A 20,007-nucleotide genomic window follows, 5' to 3' on the forward strand; every position below is an offset into this window, starting at 1 on the left:
CACACTTCGCCAGGCGTAGTTTTGCCAGCAAATGTCCGCAAATTCACTAAAATCTGAAGTTGTGCACAGGGGTAGCATAAGATTGCGAAGTTGCACTAGCGTTGATTCGCTAAGTGAAGCGAAGTTACGCTAGCGAAGGCTAATTTGCATATGGCGCCAAATTCAAATTTCAATGGAGGAATACGTATCAGCATTACAAATGCCTAGAAAACCTTCAAAACATCAAATAAAATTTTTATTTTGCCCTGCACATGTGCCCACTGTATAGTTAAGTTGCCATGAGTCAGGAAATGTAGGGGGGAAGGAGGGGAGCCCCAAAAAAATTTTCGATCTTTTTCAGCCTATCACCCATAATGTAGAAAACACGCCAGCGTTTTTTGAGACTTAGAAAAAATTTGGACTTTTTTTGAAGCAATCCCTATCTACTCTATTGCGCTTCGCCTGGTCTGAGGTGGCGAAGGAAGTCTAGCGTAAAAGGTAGCGTACAGTACACTGCGCGCGTTAGTGAATTTGCGTAGTTACGTCGCTAGCGAAACTTCGTCAGGCGTAAGGGTGCGAAGTAACACTAGCGAAACTACGCCAGCGTTCGTTAGTGAATTTGCGCAGTAACGAAAATGCCAAACGCTAGCGAATTAACGCTAGCGTTCGGCGCTTCGGCGCTTAGTGAATTTGCCCCAATATCTCTCTTATCTTGCGGCAAAAGTAAATCAGGCTAATGGAGCGGGTTATGATAGAGGTAGGCTGGCCACCTTCCAGTTATATGCCCCCTTTGGAGAGGGAAACAAACAGAACCAATGCAAATGAGGCGCCTCTACCTCCAGGTACCACAGAAAGTCTACCTGAAAATGGCCAAATCAATAGGATTGTCAGGCTACTATTAGGCATGGTCTGGCTTAATTATGGATGACGTCTGAGCACCCCGATTTTCCAAAGGGGAATGTTATTCCTAAACTTTTCACCTCTTCTGTCTCTAATCTCAGCCCTCTGTTAAATGACTACCGTTATTTTTATAAACAAAGAGTTAACTGAAAGGCACATTGGGAAATGTCTTGCCGGCAAATAACCTGTCACAGTACCAAGGCTTCTGTGGGACCCAGAGAAAATTACCTAATTAAATGCATTCTACTGGACATAATGAGACTGATGTCAGCAGTGTTTGCATGCCTTTCATATATTAAAGCAAAGGGACCGCTCTGATGCACCACTGCCTTTCATTTCCTTGGGCCAAGAAAAATCACATATTACATTTGCAACAACAAAAGAATAAATTAGCGTTAAGAGCTGCTGAATCAAATTGAAATAATTAAGATCTTACATAATAACGAGACTTGTGTCGGCTCCAACTGGCAGCGATTCCTATTGGATTCAAATCATCAAAAGGCAAAACTCAGCTCTTGGGTGTATTGCTGGAAATAAAGGGGCAGTTCTGGTTGGCTGCTGGCTTTAACCTTATGAACTTTCTAGTTTTCTAATTGGCTGCTCACTTTATTCATGTGGACTTTTTCATGCTGTGATTCGCTGAGATTTCCCTTCTGAACCTATTAAAAAGCATTCATGTTGTGATGCAAGTCGGTAGAATTTGTAGTTATGCAGGGGTGAAGCTATATGGAAGCAGCCCTGGTCCACCAATTTATTCGTCCTACACCTTAATATTCATACCCCTTGTAGTCACAAGCCCTCTGTATCTCCATATACATACCTCCCAACTGTCCCGTTTTCAGCGGGACAGTCCCGCTTTTGGCAGCTCAACCCGCAGCTGCACTAAACAGCCAGAAAAAGATACAAAGTGTCTAACTTAATTGGCCTTTGGCAGAGAGCCCAGAACAGCCACCAGGTGCAACTAAGTTAATTTTGTAACAATTTTGAGATAAGCAAATAAGTAATTGTAACAATTTAGATAAACAGGTCTCTTGGGAGAACTTAGACTCACAGCTTAAAGTGCAATTCACCTTCATTAGAAAAACTTTAAAACCACAGAAATATGTTCAGACTTTCATAACCGGCCAAGTTTTGTAAAATGAACATGGTAATTAGCGGTGTGTGGCCACAAACAATGAGTGTGGTCAAACATTTTTTTCCTTTTTTTTATTTGCAAAATGTAAATATATAAGATATATACTTCCATTGCAATGAACAACCTCATATGGGTTAAAGGAGTGGTTCACCTTTAAATTAACTTTCATGTGTTATGTAGGAGGTGATATTCTGAGACAATTTGCAATTGGTTTTCATTTTTTATTATTTGTTGTTTAGCTTTCAACAGCTCTCCAGTTTGCAATTTCAGCAATCTGGTTGCTGGGGTCCAAATTACCCTAGCAACCATGCATTGATTTCAATAAGAGACTTGAAAATGAATAGGAGAGGCCTGAATAGAAAGATGAGTAATAAAAAGTAGCAATAACAATACATTTGTAGCCTTATTGAGCATTTGCTTTTTGGATGGGCTCAATGACCCCCATTCGAAAGCTGGAAAGAGTCAAAGGAAGGCATATAATTCAAAAACTACAAAAGAAGTGAAGACCAATTGAAAAGTTGCCTAGATTTGACCATTCTATAAATATTAAACATTAACTTAAATTCACTTTCTCCACCAATTTTTTAGAAAGGCTGGTTCCGCAGATGAGTGATGGCTCCATGTGGGCCCACGTCATTCTGGGTATCATCCTAAATATACCTGACATTTTTCAAGGGCAACTAAAATGCCACAAAGCTGCAAGATGGGCAGCTGGTGTAGCCCAGGGTAGAGCCCTGCAGCGGGTCAGGTACCCGTGGAATGAGGGTTGGATTTTCAAGTGCGGTTATAGATGCGGGTCTGCGGGTTGGTTTGCGGGTCTAAATTTTTTTTGTTATATTTTCTATATTTTAGTCCTTTTAAAATTTTACAAAACTTGTTTCTGTACCGCCCACTTTTGATGAGGTCACTTCCAGTTTGCAGACATCACTTCCTGTTTGATGGTGGTCAATGGGTTGCTGGTCGGATTGTGGATAAGGCAGTTGCGGGTCCAGGTCGGGTACAGGGTCGCCACCTGGCCGGTGTTTTACTGACCTGGCCGATAAAAATGCTGGCTGATCCAAATGTTATTAATAGGAAAAAAAGATAAATATATTGGAAGGCCGGTATTTTTTTCCAGAAAAGGTGGCAACCCTAGTTGGGTAGATGATCAAAGTAGGTAAATATGTGGGTTGCGGTTCGGGTCACAGGCTGCGGGTCCGGTTCTAAGAAATTGGTTCCGCGCTGCACTCAAGCTTAGGGTGCCCACTGGGTTTGCAAACTGTGCCTGTTATTATTTGACCCCTACTGACTATAAGAAGGTTATGGTATATTTTATATGCCAAAGGTGGTCAAGTCAAGTCAGCAGTGGCATGACATAGAATAAAAATATTGTTTTTCGTTTCCCCTGCATGAAATTACAAGTGACCTACGACCCCCACCCAACAGGCTGCCTGTTTCACCTTATATAGTTACATCACTGTGAGCCAGTCCTTATGAAAGTGGGAGGGATTTCTTATTAGAAATCCTGAGTCCCCAGAAATTACAAGGTCTACTTTCTACTACAATGCTCATCATCCTACAATGTGTTTTTAAATAGTGATGAGCGAATCTGTCGCATTTTGCTTCGCCGAAAAATCAGCAAAACTCTTTTGTACAAATGCGTTAAAGGAGAACTAAAGCCTAACTAAAAAAGTAGCTAGAAATGTTGTACATTATGTTTTGTGCTTCTGTATTAGCCCAAGGCAACCACAGCCCTTTAGCAGTAAAGATCTGTGTCTCCAAAGATGCCCCAGTAGCTCCCCATCTTCTTTTCTGCTGATTCACTGCACATGCTCTGTGCTGCTGTCACTTACTGAGCTTAGGGACCTACTCACAATATACAGTACACATAGAATAGAAATGTCACAATATAAGGCTGATTAGTAATTAATACAGATAATTACTACATGGCAGCACAGAAACCAGTGCAATTAGCATCAGAATTTAATAATCAGCCCTGTAGCATCAGTTTATATTACAGGGGAAGCTCATTTTCTGCTTGATAATTAGTGACGAGCCCTAAGCTTAGCTTCTCAACAGCCAATCAGAGCCCACTGAGCATGTGAGTGTCACAGACACTTTCCAAGATGGTGACCCCCTGTGACAAGTTTGAAGTCCTGGATCATTGCTGCTATTGGGAAGCTGAAACTTTATGCTAGTGCAAAAAGTTCAGTATATAAAGTTGTTGTTTTTTTACACGTACGACTTTTTTTTGTCCAAGTCAATGGGCATCCAAATATTTTTGATGCGCGTCAATTATTTTTTTTTGTCGCAGCAAATTTTCACAGCAGTTTCGCGAAAACATTTGCAGTGAAGTGTGGAAATTCGCAGAGAATCCATGCCTGGCAAATAAATTCACCCATCACTAGTTTTGAGCGATAAATATATGCATGCTATTATCCTAAAGTATTTCAGGGGCCCTAAAGAATATTACTGTAGAGGCAGGTATTTTCTCATTAATAAAATGAATAAATGCCCCTCCTGTGTCACCAACGACTAGAGACAGCCCTTTATAATTAAGAGTCTGATAAATACCAGGGAAGGGTAGAATCGTTATTCACATTTACAATAGGGAAAGGAGTGAGCGGAATGATTCGTGTAGCCACAGCGGTCGTGTCCCTTTCCTACATCTCCAGCCATTGTTCTCAATGAGAGATTAATATGGATTTATTTGGGGGGATTTATTCTGTTAGTAAAACTGCTCATTAGCATAAACTGTTAATCCAAAACCACTAACTCAACGGGAGATACAGACGACCCATCAACGCTTGGAATATCATTATGTGCTCAATAAACGTCTTCCTTTCTACAATAATTTAGATTTCAGTTTAACCAACATTTTGCTGGGGCAGATCACAGAGCAATTGGTAATAAAGCTTAGCAACAATCAGGGCTGGTTATGGGTAAGTCGGTAAAGGCATTTGTATTGGGAATCCAGCAGCAGAGGAGCTCCTAGGGGGCGTGGCATATACTCAGGGGCGGGGTATAACACAGATAAAAGTACAAAGGACATTATTATTTTAAAAAATATATATCAGGGATAGCCAGCATTTGACTGTCAGCTGGATGATGGGAGTTGTAGTTGAGCCTGAGGGATACAGGCTGTATATACTGAACCCTACTTCTGTGCCGACTTTCTTCCTTTGCAGCATCCAGCTTTCTGAATAGCCTGAATGGTGCCTGTTGTCTACATCATACCTCCCAGCATTTTGGAAATAAAAAGAGGAACAAAAAATTTGGCGAATATTTTTTGACAATGCCCATTTTATGGCCAAACCCCCTAATTACCATGTTCATTTTACAAAATTTGTCAGGTTATGAAATTTGAACATATTTCTGTGTTATTTTCTTCAGTTATTACAGTTTTGCTAATGAAGTTGAATTGCCCTTTAAGCTGTGAGTCTAACTTCTCCCAAGAGACCTGTTATCTGTTACAATTACTTATTTGCTTATCTCGAAATTGTTACAATAGTATCTTATTTGCAGCTGTGGCTGTTCTGGGCTCTCTGCCAAAAGCCAATTAAGTTAGAAACATTGTTTCTTTTTCTGGCTGTTCAGTGCAGAGAAAATCGGGACTTTCCAGTACAAACGAGGGTTGAGCTGTCAAAAGAGGGACTGTCCTAAAAACGGGACAGTTGGGAGGTATGGTCTACATTACTGCTTATTCTTGCTTCACATCCCTACAAATTAGAGAATGGAGATGAATGTTTTCTTCAAATATAATATTTTTTACTTTACTCTTCTCAATTGGTATTGTATACAGTATTAAATCATGCTGTGTAGTTTTCAGTTAGTTGAGTGATTCAGATTTCATGATATGGATTGTAAAAATGTTCTGTGGATTTACATTGTCATCCAACCCTTTCTTAAACTCTTGTTCTCTGTACTTTCTCTATTTCATTACTGCCCTTATATATTTATATCTAGTGATTAGTGACGGGCGAATATGTCCCGTTCCGATTAGCCGAAATTTTTTCGAATTTCTTGCGAAACAGCAAAAAATTCTCAATGCGAATTTTGCCGCTCGCGTCAATTTTGACGCCAGTGGTAAAGTCAATGGTCACCCGAATAATGTTGACGCCCGACGGTTTTGACGAGAGCAACGTTTCTGACGCGAGTCCAAAAATTTTTTTAACGCTGGCAAATTTTCACGGCAGTTTCCCAAATGTATTTGCCAGGGGCGAAACGCAGGAATTTGCCACAAAATTGTGCCTGGCGAATTTATTCGCCCATCACTAATAGTGATCATATTCCCCCTTAACTGACTCTTCTCCAGTGTAACCAATCCTAACTTGGCCATCCATTCCCCATAACTGATCCCTTCCATTCCCTTTATCAGATTAGTCGCTCTTCTTTGTACTTTCTCTATTTCATTACTGCCCTTATAAAATTATATATAGTGATCATATCCCCTGAACTGCCTCTTCTCCAGTGTAACCAATCCTAACTTGGCCATCCATTCCCCATAACTGATCCCTTCCATTCCCTTTATCAGATTAGTCGCTCTTCTTTGTACTTTCTCTATTTCATTACTGCCCTTATAAAATTATATATAGTGATCATATCCCCTGAACTGCCTCTTCTCCAGTGTAACCAATCATAACTTGGCAGCCTTTCCCCATAACTGATCCCTTCCATTCCCTTCATCAGCTTAGTTGCTCTTCTCTGTACTTTCTCTATTTAAATACTGCCCTTATATATTTATATATAATGATATTTATATATAGTGATCATATTCCCCTTAACTGCCTCTTCTCCAGTGTAATCAATCCTAACTTGGCCAGTCGTTTCCCATAATTGAACCCTTCCATTACTTTTATCAGTTTTGTTGCTCTTCTTTGTACTTATGTATTTCATTACTGCCCCTTATATAGTTATATATAGTGATCATATTCCCCTTAAATGCCTCTTTTCCAGTGTAACCAATCCCATCTTGGCCAGTCTTTCCCCATAACACTCCAAGTAGAGACTATACATTGCATATGAAACATTTTTCATAATTAAAGTAAATTAGGTTTCTATTTGCTCATTAAGGGCATTGTTTTCATGCAAAACCTTCCCTTCATTATTGTGATGACACTGACCCCCTTGATTTAGCTTTGCGCGTCTTTAATTCCCCTTATTATTCCAATATTACTAATATTCATCTGTAATGAGTTGCAAATATCAACATTTTACCCCAAAAAAACCCTTAAAGCCTCTAATGACTGTATCACTATTGCACTGTAGTTTAATTTAAACTGATACCTGTGGTCAGCAATTCGCCTGGTGACGTTCACTTCTAAGCAATCCAATTATCCGAAACTGTAAATGAACTATTGAGTGATGTACAGGCAGGGCTCGTGGGAGCTGCTCACTTATGGTAATGAGCTCTTTGACAAATCTGAAAACAACCTGTTTAGAGAGGGGGGAAAAAGGAAATTCTCAAATGGAATGGACAAAAGTTTGTAGAAAAAAAGATAAAACAACTTGCTTGCTGAATGATCAGCTTTAAAGGACAAGCAAGCCTAAACCTAATAATTTGGCACCCCTAGTGATTCTAGTAGCTTAGCTTCTTCTCCACAAAGTGATAAACTGAGAGAATTTGCAATTGGTTTTTATCATTTGTGGTTGGTTTTTGAGTTATTTCATGCAGCAGCTCTCCAGTTTCAGCAATTTCAGCAATCTGGTTGCTAGGGTCCGAATTTCCCTAGCAACCATGCATTGATTTGAATAAGAGATTGGAATATGAATAGGAGAGGACATTTTACAGATGGGGTCAGTGAGCCCCATTTAGAAAAAGCTAGAAAGAGTCAGAAGGAAAAGGCAAATATTTTAAAAACTATAAGAAATAAATAATGAAGACCACATAAAAAGTTGCTTAGAATTAGCCATTCTATAATATACTAAAAGTTCACTTAAAGGTGAACTATCCCTTTAAGTAAACGCACTGGGCTGCAGTACTTGATGACATTTTTTCTGGCTTATTCCATGGCTGCCCTGGGCAAGGGTGTGTGCAGTTCGGAACATTTTAGAATTGACACGGGGAAGGAAGAGAAAGATGGTGGAGCTGTGCCTGGAGTACTGGCCCAGGGTAGGAGCTGAGTGACTAGAGAATCACCCCCAATGATTTTAGGTTTATTTCTCCTTTAATTCTCATATTTGTTTTTACCCTGTGTATTTACCCTTAAACATACAGCACAGGTCTCTTGGGGAAACTGTGATTTGCAGCTTAAAGGGCAATTCACCTTCATTAGCAAAACTGGAATAACACATAAAAAACACAGAAATGTGTTCAATCTTTTATAACCTGCCACATTTTGGAAAATGAACATGGTAATTAGGGGGTGTGGCCACAAAAATGGGCATGGTGAAAAAAAATTCACTGCACGCCAAATCCTATTGTCCTTCTTTCTATTTCCAAAATGTTAGGAGGTATGTTGTATTTATACATATGAGTGGGAGCTGCCATACTGTTTCCCTTGGACAGCACAGTATGAGGATATAACTTATCAAGTGCTTCTCTGCATATTTTTTTACATACAGTAGTCTTTGGAGCTGCCATATTGTTTCCTTTAGACCAGGAGTGCCCATACTATACTAATGTGGGGTCTACTTTTAGTGATGTTGTCCCATTATGATCTACAGCATTGTTTTAGCATTTTGTATTACTTAAATATTATATTGTTTTATAGGAAAAGTTATATTTCTATATTTAAGCATTTAATCATTAATAATGTATTATTATTATATTATTGTGCTAGCTAAAGGTTTACTGGTAGATCCCGATGTACCTTTTGGACACCCTTGCTTTAGACAGTACAATATGAAGATACAGCCTGTTACAGTAACATGACACAGCTTCACTTCTCCCAGGAGAGTTCACCATGTAGAACCCAAAAGACTAATCCCATAGGTCGGTAGGTTCGCACAGCAGGAATTCCGGGAAGTTGAGTACATGGTATTTATACTGATGCATCTGGACTCAATCCGAGTTATATTTATGCATCCCCCTAGCTCCATCCATTAGGCATTTCTCCATTAACCTAATGTAACGGCGCATGTTGTGTTCTCGCATATTATATTTGCCCGTAAATAACCGAGACAATTAACTGCATGTCGGATGATGCACTCGCAGGCCGTGAGAGAAATTCTGTCGGCGCTCGGCAGGGGAGGATGCACTTATATAGTGATGAACGGAACACCACGCCGGCCTCCTTGTCATTATTTAACTCTAAGGGATGGATATAACATCCAGCACTTTAAATAATGATATTCCTGTTTGTGAACAATAAAGGTGCACTGCCTCCCACTATCTCCCATTTTTCTAAACTTATTTAACATAATTTATTTATTACGAGCGGGTATGTTACACAGTACAATACAGGAACAAGACACACCGGCACAGCCGGTGTGTCTTGTTCCTACGTTGTTTCTGAGGTTGCCCATTCCCTCTAGCATCGAGCACCTGGGAGTCGCTGAAGTCTGGACGGCCAGGGTGTGCGAGTGTAAGTCTTTCTCTTTACACAGTACAATACAGTCACTTTTGGGGAGTCCTAGGCTGGCTTGTCCCCCTGTTTTGTGCCAAGGATTGTATGAGTTAGGCAGTGTCGGACTGGCCCGGCGGGACACCGGGAAAAAACCCGGTGGGCCCTGACCCTCGTGGGCCCCCGCCGGGCCAGACCCCCTCTAATAGTATAAAAAATTTTAAAAAGTTTTCGGCGATGCGCATCGCATCTTGCGCATGCGCGCCGAGAAGTGCGCTCGCGCATGGCGGCGTTCGAGCGGCGCAGTAGGGGGGCGGGGGGCCCTGGACCAGCAGTCCCGGTGGGCCCCGGTCCCCCCAGTCCTACCCTGGAGTTAGGGATACACCGAATCCAGGATTCGGTTCGGGATTCTGCCTTTTTCACCAGGATTCGGATTCGGCCAAATCCTTCTGCCCAACCTAACCAAATCCTAATTTGCGTATGCAAATTAGGGGTGGGGAGAGAAATTGCAGGACTTTTTGTTACAATACAAGGAAGTTAAAAAGTTTTCTGCTTCCCACCCCTATTTTGCATATGCAAATTCGGATTCGGTTCGGTATTCGGCCAAATCTTTCGTGAAGGATTCGGGGCTTTCCAAAATAGTGGATTCAGTGCATCCCTAGTATGAGCAAGTTCACATCCTTGGCACAAAACGCGTCAGGTTTGAATATCTCCTAATACTTCTTTTTCAACTAACAGTAAGTCTATCCCGCTTTTTTTTTTTTTGCTTGTTACATTTAATTACATGGCCCTTGGACTGGGGGGGTCTGCTTGGGATTAGACTACTGTGAATGACTTTTGATAATGGGGAATAAGAATTTTTTTGGCATCTGCTTTGTTTTTTGGACAATGCTCCATGAATAGAGACACACGCCACAGCTAATCAGTTTATTGGCTTGTCCACCTGCCCTAGAGACAGCTTATACCATACCTAATACTAACCGTACCCATAAAAGGTTATCAGTAATAAGAGCACCCTAGCAAAGGTGCAGCTCCACCTACTGGACAGCACTGAGAATTGTATCCATTAGGAATACAAGCGCAAGTGCACAAAGTTGTGCATGTATCAAAGCCATTAAAGGTACTTGCTCATAAACATGCATTGTGTTAATAAAGTTGATTTTAAAGGGCTGTGTCACCTTTAAGCTACCTTTTAGTACGTTATAGAATGGCTAATTCTAAGCACCTCTTCAATTGGTCTTCATTATTATTATTTTTTATAGTTTTTGCATTCTTTGCCTTCTTCTTCTGATTCTTTCCAGCTTTCAAATAGGAGAAAAACAAATGCTCTGTAAGGCTATTATTATTGCTACTTTTTATTAATCATCTTTCTATTCAGGCCCTCTCCTATTCATATTCCAGTTTCTTGTTTTCTTATTCAAATCAATGGATGGTTGCTAGGGTAATTTGGGGAATTAGCTACCTGGATATCTAGGAAGCAAGAGCACCACTAAAATTTTGGATACACAGGTTATTTTTCTTCCATAGATTCTTTAGTACTAGTGTTGCCACCTCAACCCTTTTAAAGCTTGATGCACAAAAATACACACTGAATGACCATTAGCAAGACCTTTAAAGGAGAGCTAAAGCCTAAAATGACCCTGGCTAAAAATGCTGTATTTTATATGCAGAACTTACTGTATCAACTAAGAACAGGCCAGGCTTGCCAGGCACACTAGGCAACCCAGCTGGCCACCCCCCCCCCACCCCGAGCGCCCGACCACGACAAAGGGGAGGGAAGAGAAGGAGGAGAGCACGACGGAGAGGAGGGGAGGGGTGAGCGACAGAGGGGATGGTGATAGGACGGAGGGGAGGGTGACAGAGGGAAGGGTAGTAAAGGTGGCCATACACCGGCCGATAAAAGCTGCTGACAGACCGAGTCGGCAGCTTATTGGCCTGTGTATGGGGCCCTCGACAGTATTACCCAATGTCGATTGGACGGGACTAAAAATTCCGTCGGATCGTGGCCGCATCTGTTCGTTGATGCAGTCCCGTGATCCCGTGGCCCGTTAGCCACCGTTAGGATCCGATCGTTGGGCTCTAGGGCCCACGATCGGATCAGCCCAATATTGCCCACCTTTCGGGGAGAGATACGCTCGTTTGGCGACATTGCCAAACGAGCGGACCTCTCCGTGTATGGCCATCGTAAGACTGAGGGGCGCGAACACAGACCAGGAGTAGGCAGAAGACAATTTTAGAGGTAACTGCCCAGCGCCCCCCAATCATTGCCCCTAGGCAGCTGCCTCTGCTGCCTACCCCTGATTCTGGCCATGGTACCAGCCAAGAGTTACAGCAGCCCGATAACAGCAATGATCTAAGACCTCACAGTTGTTCCCAGCAGCTCCCCATCTTGGATCTTGTTAGATATCTTTTGCGTGTCAGTGGCACTGCACATGCTCAGTGTGTTCTGGGCTAAGCTTAGGGGACAAATGCTTTGTGGATACAATTTTAGCCAAGGATGCAATTTTAGCCTTGAGGTTAATGAATGAGTCCTTTCATTGGCAAGATGCCGGAGACTTTCTCCTCCATTTGTTTAAGTTGAGTTCCCTTCCCTCGTCGCTGTGACCCAGAATGACGTGCGGCCGAATGACTTTTTGACAATTAGTTGATATCTGGATTGTCGGATTCTTTGGGCTTTCCGAGCAGTACCATTATCTTTACAAGCTCGATAATTTTGTGGGGGCGGGGGGGAACATATTCTAATCCGAACATAATAGGTCTCCTTATCTGAAATTATTGTGCATTAGGATTTTCATACATTGCAATTAAATACAACCTGCCGTTTGGCTTATCAGCACTACGATAAGAATAGAAAGTAATTTCCATTGTGTGCTGCTGCTATTCAGATCCTCTCTTGCTATTGTCGCCTCACCGCTTATGGCACAATTAATATTAAACTTCTACAACATTTCTTTATTATTGGCTGCTAAAAAAAAAAAAGGAGCTTATTTAAAGGGATAGCATCACCAACGTAACACCTGTTTCTTTGTATTGGGAGTTTGTTGTGGGGCCCAGTAAGTGGTAGTTGTACCCCTGGTGGAGAAGTTTGGCTTTTATTTACACCTGCCCCACTGCCTAAGCACTTTGACGAGTCAGAATAGATCTTTACAGTCGTTTGCCTTAGAGAAAGAAGGAATTCAATCCCCAGCTTCAGATACTGATACTCCATGGGAGTCTCCATCCTCATGCAATTAGCCGCCCTCCTTAAATATAAACATATTTATATTTGTGCAGATAATTTAAACTAACGTGTTTAATGCCTTTGATGCTTTGGGAATATCAAATACAAATAATTATGCTTTTGGTTCATATTTCACAGCAGCTTTGGTGGCCTTTATGTGTTTGTGTTATTGTATGGAGCTCATTCAGTGAGTTATAAGTGCCCTCCTGAGGCTGATTTCCAGAATGTTATTGAGGAGGGACTCATTTAATGTGCTGGTCCATTTTACATGAAAACTGGCCCCATTTGCTTAACTAGGGACTTTCCAGGTGTAGATTTCTGACTCTCTAGTTCCTGGGCTGCTCTCTTTCCTATTGTCAGGCATAGGGGAACAGCTTGAACTAAAAAGTCTGGGAAGGGGTTGCTGCTCAGTCAGTTTGCAGAGGACACGTGTCTATGGGCAAACAAAGGGGTAGTGAAAAACAAACTTTTTGGCAATAAAGAGCGTTGATATGCCCCAGCTGGTACACGGGTATGCATTGCTTCCAAAATCCCGTGAATTCACTCAAAGCAACCCCATCTTAAAGCAGCTCCCTCTGATTACTCACAACAACATCCATCCTGTTTGTTCATGTGATTTACACAAATTATTGTTCATCCTATTACATATTGTCCCTCTTTGGGTGAAACATTCCTGATTTGTGGACCTGAAAAAGAGAACAGTATATACCAGTAAGGTGGTTTTGGTGCAGACCGTGGCTAGGGTTTGAAATGTGACTGGGCATGACCAGGGTAGAGCAGGAACATGAACTAAAATATCCACTCCACTTTGTTAGTATATATATAGGGGTCCTGGGATATGGTTCAATCACTTTGAAGACTCAAGTAGCTCATCTCTCATAAAGGACCAGTATAGGCAGGCTGGATCCCACATGATGGGTAACAACAAGCCCTGTGGGGTCTTGCTGAGAGGCAAAAGAGTAATAGCTGTTTGTAGCTGAGTAGGTGGCAGGTTAAAGCGAGTTCAGTTTACAGGCTACAGGGCAGGGCAGACAGCAGGCAAGCCAAAGTCCAAATAACAGACCACCAGGGAATCTGCAAGAAAACAGGAACAAGCTCATGCACACATGAGAAGTCAGAATAGAGGCAGATACTAGGTAGGAACTCAGGAACAGGAGACTTCAGGACTCAGGAAGGAACTGAGAAACACGGTCAGGAGAAGAAAGCAAGAAGCACATGTACTGAGGTTATAACAGGCTGTCCGGCAGGACTGAACTGAGATTCAAAATAGGCCCTGGCATTGCTAGTATACAGAGGCCCAAACAGCCCGCCCAAGCCCACTTAATAGTCACTTTCTATGGTATCTTGCAGCAGCCCCTCCGGCATTTGCCAGAATCTACAGATTGCCATTCCGGGCCTGCTTATTACTTAGGCTGAGCCTATAAAACCTTACACATAGTGTATAATATCATCTAGCTTACAGTTCCGTTATATTTACCAGTAGGTGTGTGCCAGTGTTGCACAGGCAAGAGCTCTTCCCTACATTTATTAAAATGGTGCAACTTTGCCCATAGCTCTAATAGTAACAGATCAAACAACAGTGTTGGGGTTGAGACTTCCTAACCAAAGTACATGCCAGGGCTGAGACCAAGGGAATACAGTTTTATTCTATAATAATAAAGAATATAGGGAATTGGGTCAGAGACTTTGAAGGGCTTGGTGGCCTTAAAGGAGAACTAAAGCTTAAGGAAAGAAGTAGCTAGAAATGTTGTACATTATGTTTTGTGCTTCTGTACCAGCCCAAGGCAACCACCGCCCTTTAACAGTAAAGATCTGTGTCTCCAAAGATGCCCCAGTAGCTCCCCATCTTCTTTTCTGCTGATTCACTCGACATGCTCTGTGCTGCTGTCACTTACTGAGCTTAGGGACCCACTCACAATATACAGTACACATAGAATAGAAATGTCACAATATAAGGCTGATAAGTAATTAATACCAATAATTACTACATGGCAGCACAGAAACCAGTGCAATTAGCATCAGAATTTAATAATCAGTCCTGTAGCATTAGCTTATATTACAGACCAACCTCATTTTCTCGTGCAATGAGTTCAGTATATAAAATATGGCATTTTTTAGCTATATTCATTTTTAGGGTTTAGTTCTCCTTAAAGACTGTCTTCAGACCAACATAACAGGTCCAGAGAAAAAATACGAATGATAATGACAAACTTTATTTAGATGAAGTATAGGACTTGGTTTTTAGAAACTATAACGGTCATTTACTCAGGGTTGAAAGTGCAAATAATGGACACAATCTGCTGTTTTCTGGCCTGCAGTCCCCCCGCGTGAATACAGTGCTGCCTGTGTTGTATTCATGAGGAGCGAGCTGGGGAGTTGCACCTTGGGCTTGCCTGACTGCCTTTTCTGTTGTTCAGACTACTTGCTGTGCGTTTAATGTTACAGAGACTGCTCCTCTATAATGGCACAACTAACTCCCCTCTTCCATGCGTCATACATCACTTAATTATCTTGAACTGGAGCTGCGCTTGGAGTAACTCTATTTACATCTTGTGACTTTTTTACACTGTACATTTTCTGCATTTACTATACTGCTGCCTGCTGCTCACGTCACTGGTCCTGCTGCTCCCTCTGCCATCCAGATAATGAGCCTGAATTCTAATCCTGTCCCTTTACCTTCCTCCCATAAATCATACTAATCTATTCTTCCATGTTTGTTTGTGTGTTGCAGTGTACTAAACCGAACACCTATGCACCTAATCCATGAAATCCTACTAGTGGATGACTTCAGTGATAACTGTAAGTTGCACCCTTTGTACTGATCAGCTCCCCCCTCCACCTGTGCCACTGACACCATGCATGTGCCCTGCTAATGGAGTCTGTGAAACTGTGAGTTTTCTGGAGAGTTATATAATAATGGAAAATAATGGAATAATGGAAAAATCTCTGCTTTCCAGAAGATATGTTTATTAAAGGGGTGGTTCACCTTAAAGGTAAAGGGATACTGTCATGGAAAAATATGTTCTTTTCCCAAAACGCATCAGTTAATAGTGCTGCTCCAGCAGAACTCTGCACTGAAATCCATTTTTCAAAAGAGCAAACAGATTTTGTTATATTCAATTTTGAAATCTGACATGGGGCTAGACATGTTGTCAGTTTCCCAGCTGCCCACAGTCATTACTCATCTTTATTCAAGCTCTCTCAAGCTCATAGTCCAGTCTCTTTTTCAAATCTATCCATGGTTGCTAGGGTAACTTGGACCCTAGCAACCAGATTGCTTAAATTGCAAACTGGAAAGCTGCTAAATAAAAAGCTAAATGGCTCAAAAACCACAAATGAAAAAATAAAAAATGAAAACCAATTGCAAATTGTCTTAGAATATCACTCTCTACATCAGGGGTCCCCAACCACTGGGCTGCGGACACTCCCGCACTGGGCCGCCGAGCCCAGTGCGCAAAAACGCGGCGCTCCGAACTGGACGCCGGCATGCCCAAATTTGCTGAAGACCCACCGATAACCCCCGCCGACCCCTCCCCCGCCAACCCCGCCCCCTGCCCCCAACCCTGCTGACCCCCGCAGACCCCATCCCCGACCCCACCCCCCAGTCCTCGAAAGAAAAAATGTTGCCACCGGTCCCCGGTCCAAAAAAGGTTGGGGACCCCTGCTCTACATCATACTAAAAGTTACCTCAAAGATGAACAACACCTTTAAAGGGGAACTGCACCCCAAAACGGTTTGCATAATGAAAGTAAATATGGGCCTGGGTGTATGTGCCCTTATATCCCTTAGGCTAATGCCAGACGGGACTGATTCTCAGCCTGCAGATATACCTATGACCAGTGCTATGCTCTGCTTCTTTCACCGGATTTTTTTTCCGGCATGAGGTGCAGAGCACAGCTATGCCGCTGCTATTAGTGAATGAGCACTAAGTGGTACAATTTTACACCCCTGAAACCAAAGTAAACCCCTTTTTGGAAACAGTCATTGTGCCATTGAGTACTTCTGCCTCTCTCTTGGGTGCTCCCTAAATTTCACTCTAGATGGCATTTGGGCTGCCCCCACCTTAAAGGGAAACTGCCATGGGACTTCTGCACTGAAATCCATTTCTTAACAGAGCAAACAGATTTCTTTATATTCAATTTTGAAATCTGACATGGGGCTAGACATATTGTCAGTTTCCCAGCTGCCCCAGTCATGTGACTTGTGCAAGCACTTTAGGATGGAACTACTTTCTGGCAGGCTGTTATTTCTCCTACTTAATGTAACTGAATCAGTCTCAGTGGGACTTGGCGTTTACTATTATTCTTATACCTACCAGGGGGCTGTTATCTTGTGTTAGGGAGCTGCTATCTGGTTACCTTCCCATTGTTCTGTTGTTAGGGTGCTGGGGGGGAGGGGTTTGATATCACTCCAACTTGCAGTACAGCAGTAAAGAGTGACTGAAGTTTATCAGAGCGCAAGTCACAAGACTTGGGGCAACTGGGAAACTGACAATATGTCTAGCCCCATGTTAGATTTCAAAATTAAATTAAAAAAAATCTGTTTGCTCTTTTGAGAAATTGATTTCAGTGCAGAATTCTGCTGGAGCAGCACTATTAACTGATGTGTTTTGAAAAAAACTGGTTTTCCCATGACAGTATCCCTTTAATCAAAGCTATAGGTCCCTCCAAGGGAAGCAGCCATGTATTTTAGAACCAGAGCATTTCATCTATTTGTATGATAAATTCATTCTCTTTTATAAAGACACTAACTGCAGTGTGGAAATGACATGCAAACTAATTATACCGTTATTATGGCTTTTGTCTTCCTGCTGGAACATTGAATAGAATATAACGATGAGGAGGAAACAATATATTTTAAATTAATGTCTGATTGTTTTGAAATTAGGGCTGCCGGTTTATAGCCAGAGGGAAGAAATAACAAAAAGCATATTTAAAGGGTTGTGGGGAAGTCAGTCTAATGCTGAGAATTTTATATTCAGCTGAATCCAAAAATTAGGGATTTGGAATTCTGCCCCCAAAAGATCCAACATTCAGATTTCTTCACTTGGCAGAGAATTTTTTTTTTTTTTTTAATACTTTGATAATATTCCCCAAAGAGGAGAGAGAGCAGGAGACCACACTGGGGATTGTATTGCTGTAAACTGTAGCTTAGGGTGTTCTTATACTGTTTCAAGTGATAAGGTCATGGGAAAACATGTTTTTTTCAAAACGCATCTGCTCCAGCAGACTTCTGCACTGAAATCAGTTTTTTCAAAAGAGCAAACTGATTTTTTAATATGTAGTTTTGAAATTGCACATGGGGCTAGACATGTTGTTAGTTTCTCAGGTGCCCCCAGTCATGAGACTTGTGCTCATATGAATTTCAGTCACTCTTTACTGCTGCACTGAAAGTTGGAATGATATCACCCCCCCTCCCCCCCCCAGCAGCCCATCAGCAGAACAATCGAAAGGTAACCAGGTAATTATTCCCTGGTAGATGAATCTGGCTAGAAATGCCATATTTTATTTACTGTACCAGCCCAGCAGTACATCAGCCCTATAACAGTAATGATCCAGGTCTTCATAGTTGCCCCCAGCATTTCCCAATCTTGGATCTTGTTAGGCATCTTTTGTGTGTCAGTGGCTCTGCACATGCTCAGTGAGCTCTGGGCTGCTATTGGGAAGCCAAGCTTAGGGGTCAGGGGGAAATCATGAAGCAGAAAGTGGGGTTTGTCTGTCATAGAAGCTGATTCTATAAGGCTGACTATTTAATTCTGATGCAAACTGCACTGATTTCTATGCTGCCATGTAATGGGATTCTGAATTCATTACTACTCAGCCTTTTATGGTCACTATTATATAGTATATGTACTGTGACATTTCTGTGTGTATGGTATATTGTGAGTGGGTCCCTAAGCTCAGTAAGTGACAGCAGCACAGAGCATGTACAGTGAATCAGCAGAAAACAAGATGGGGAGCTACTGGGGCATCTTTTCTACTTCATGTACATGCTCTCTCACAGTCACATCCCAAAATCCAATTGCTGCTTTGCCCCCACATCTGTAGCACTCAAATGACAGGTCTGTTATTGAGTATATCTGGCCAAACAGGGGAGCTATATTGGATTTGGCTGTACTTGACTCACAACTTATAGGTCTGTGCTTGGGACCTAAAATCGACCCTCACCCTCCCCGATATCTGATCAACTCTTAAGGTGCCCATACATGGAGAGATCCGCTCTTTTGGCGATGTCGCCAAACGAGCGGATCTCCCTCCGATATGCCCACCTTGAGGTGGGCAATATCGGCTGATCCGATCGTGGGCCCTAGGGCCCAACGATCGGATCCTAACGATGCCCAAACGGGCGGTCGGATCACGGGACCGCATCAACGAATAGACGGGATTTTTTGTCCCATCCGATCGAGATCTGGCTGACTTTCGGCCAGATCTCGATCGGTGAAGCCCGTCGTGGGGCCCCATACACGGGCCAATAAGCTGCCGACACGGTCTGTCGGCAGCTTTTATCGGCCCGTGTATGGCCACCTTTAGTTAGATATTGATTAGGAATGTTGGAAAATCCCATTAGGCAGGGGCTGCATCAGGCTTCTTGTTCTCCAGTCAGGGTTAAACTGGGCCGGTTGTACACCCTCATGGGGACCTGCCCTCCACTGTTGGTCCCCACTTAAGGGTTAGTCGAAACAGGGAGATTTAGTCGCCTGGCGACTAATCGCCTCTTCTTCTGGGCAACAATCTCCCCGAACTGCCTTTGCGTGTCTTCCCATCCGCTATAATGAAAAGTCGCCTGCGCTAAAGCACACGCGGCACTTCGTTTTCCAAAGTTGCCTCACGAGGAAATGGGCGACTTAGCGCAGGTGACTTTTCATTATAGCGGATGGGAAGACACTGCGAAGGCAGTTCGGGAAGATTGTAGCCCAGAAGAAGAGGCGATTAGTCGCCAGGAGACTAAATCTCTCCGAATCTCCTCGTGTGGACTAACCCTAAGGTTTGAGCTGGCGGGGGGTGGAAGAGGCGGGGGCCCCAGAGGGGGTGTGGGGGCCCCGGGGATAGACAGCACACCCCAGTCTGACCCTATCTCCAGGTGTTGGTCCGGGGGCTTCGAGTTCGTCCAGAGGAGCAGATTTTCCTATACATGCCCACTATGTGATCCCCTATATTATTTGTACTGAAATGGTTTGTATCCATGAATGAATTGTTGTATTATTGGCATAATAACTGCTCCAGATCGACTCTATTGAGCTGCACTCTTTAGACCAATTAGTACATGTGCTGTACTTTGCATATACACTG

At 42.5% G+C, this 20,007-nt stretch overlaps 1 protein-coding gene across 2 annotated transcripts in view; it reads left to right on the forward strand.

Annotated features, from left to right (window-relative positions):
* Window positions 1-20,007, forward strand: part of galnt14.L (polypeptide N-acetylgalactosaminyltransferase 14 L homeolog) — a 218,588-nt gene that overhangs the window by 165,746 nt on the left and 32,835 nt on the right. For both annotated transcript variants that reach the window (XM_041562582.1, XM_018262677.2), the window contains exon 4: window positions 15,450-15,517. In XM_041562582.1, coding sequence (XP_041418516.1) covers window positions 15,450-15,517 — 68 coding nt within the window. The remainder of the gene's footprint in view (window positions 1-15,449; window positions 15,518-20,007) is intronic.

Source organism: Xenopus laevis, chromosome 5L (assembly GCF_017654675.1).
Source record: "Xenopus laevis strain J_2021 chromosome 5L, Xenopus_laevis_v10.1, whole genome shotgun sequence".
NCBI lineage: Eukaryota > Metazoa > Chordata > Amphibia > Anura > Pipidae > Xenopus > Xenopus laevis.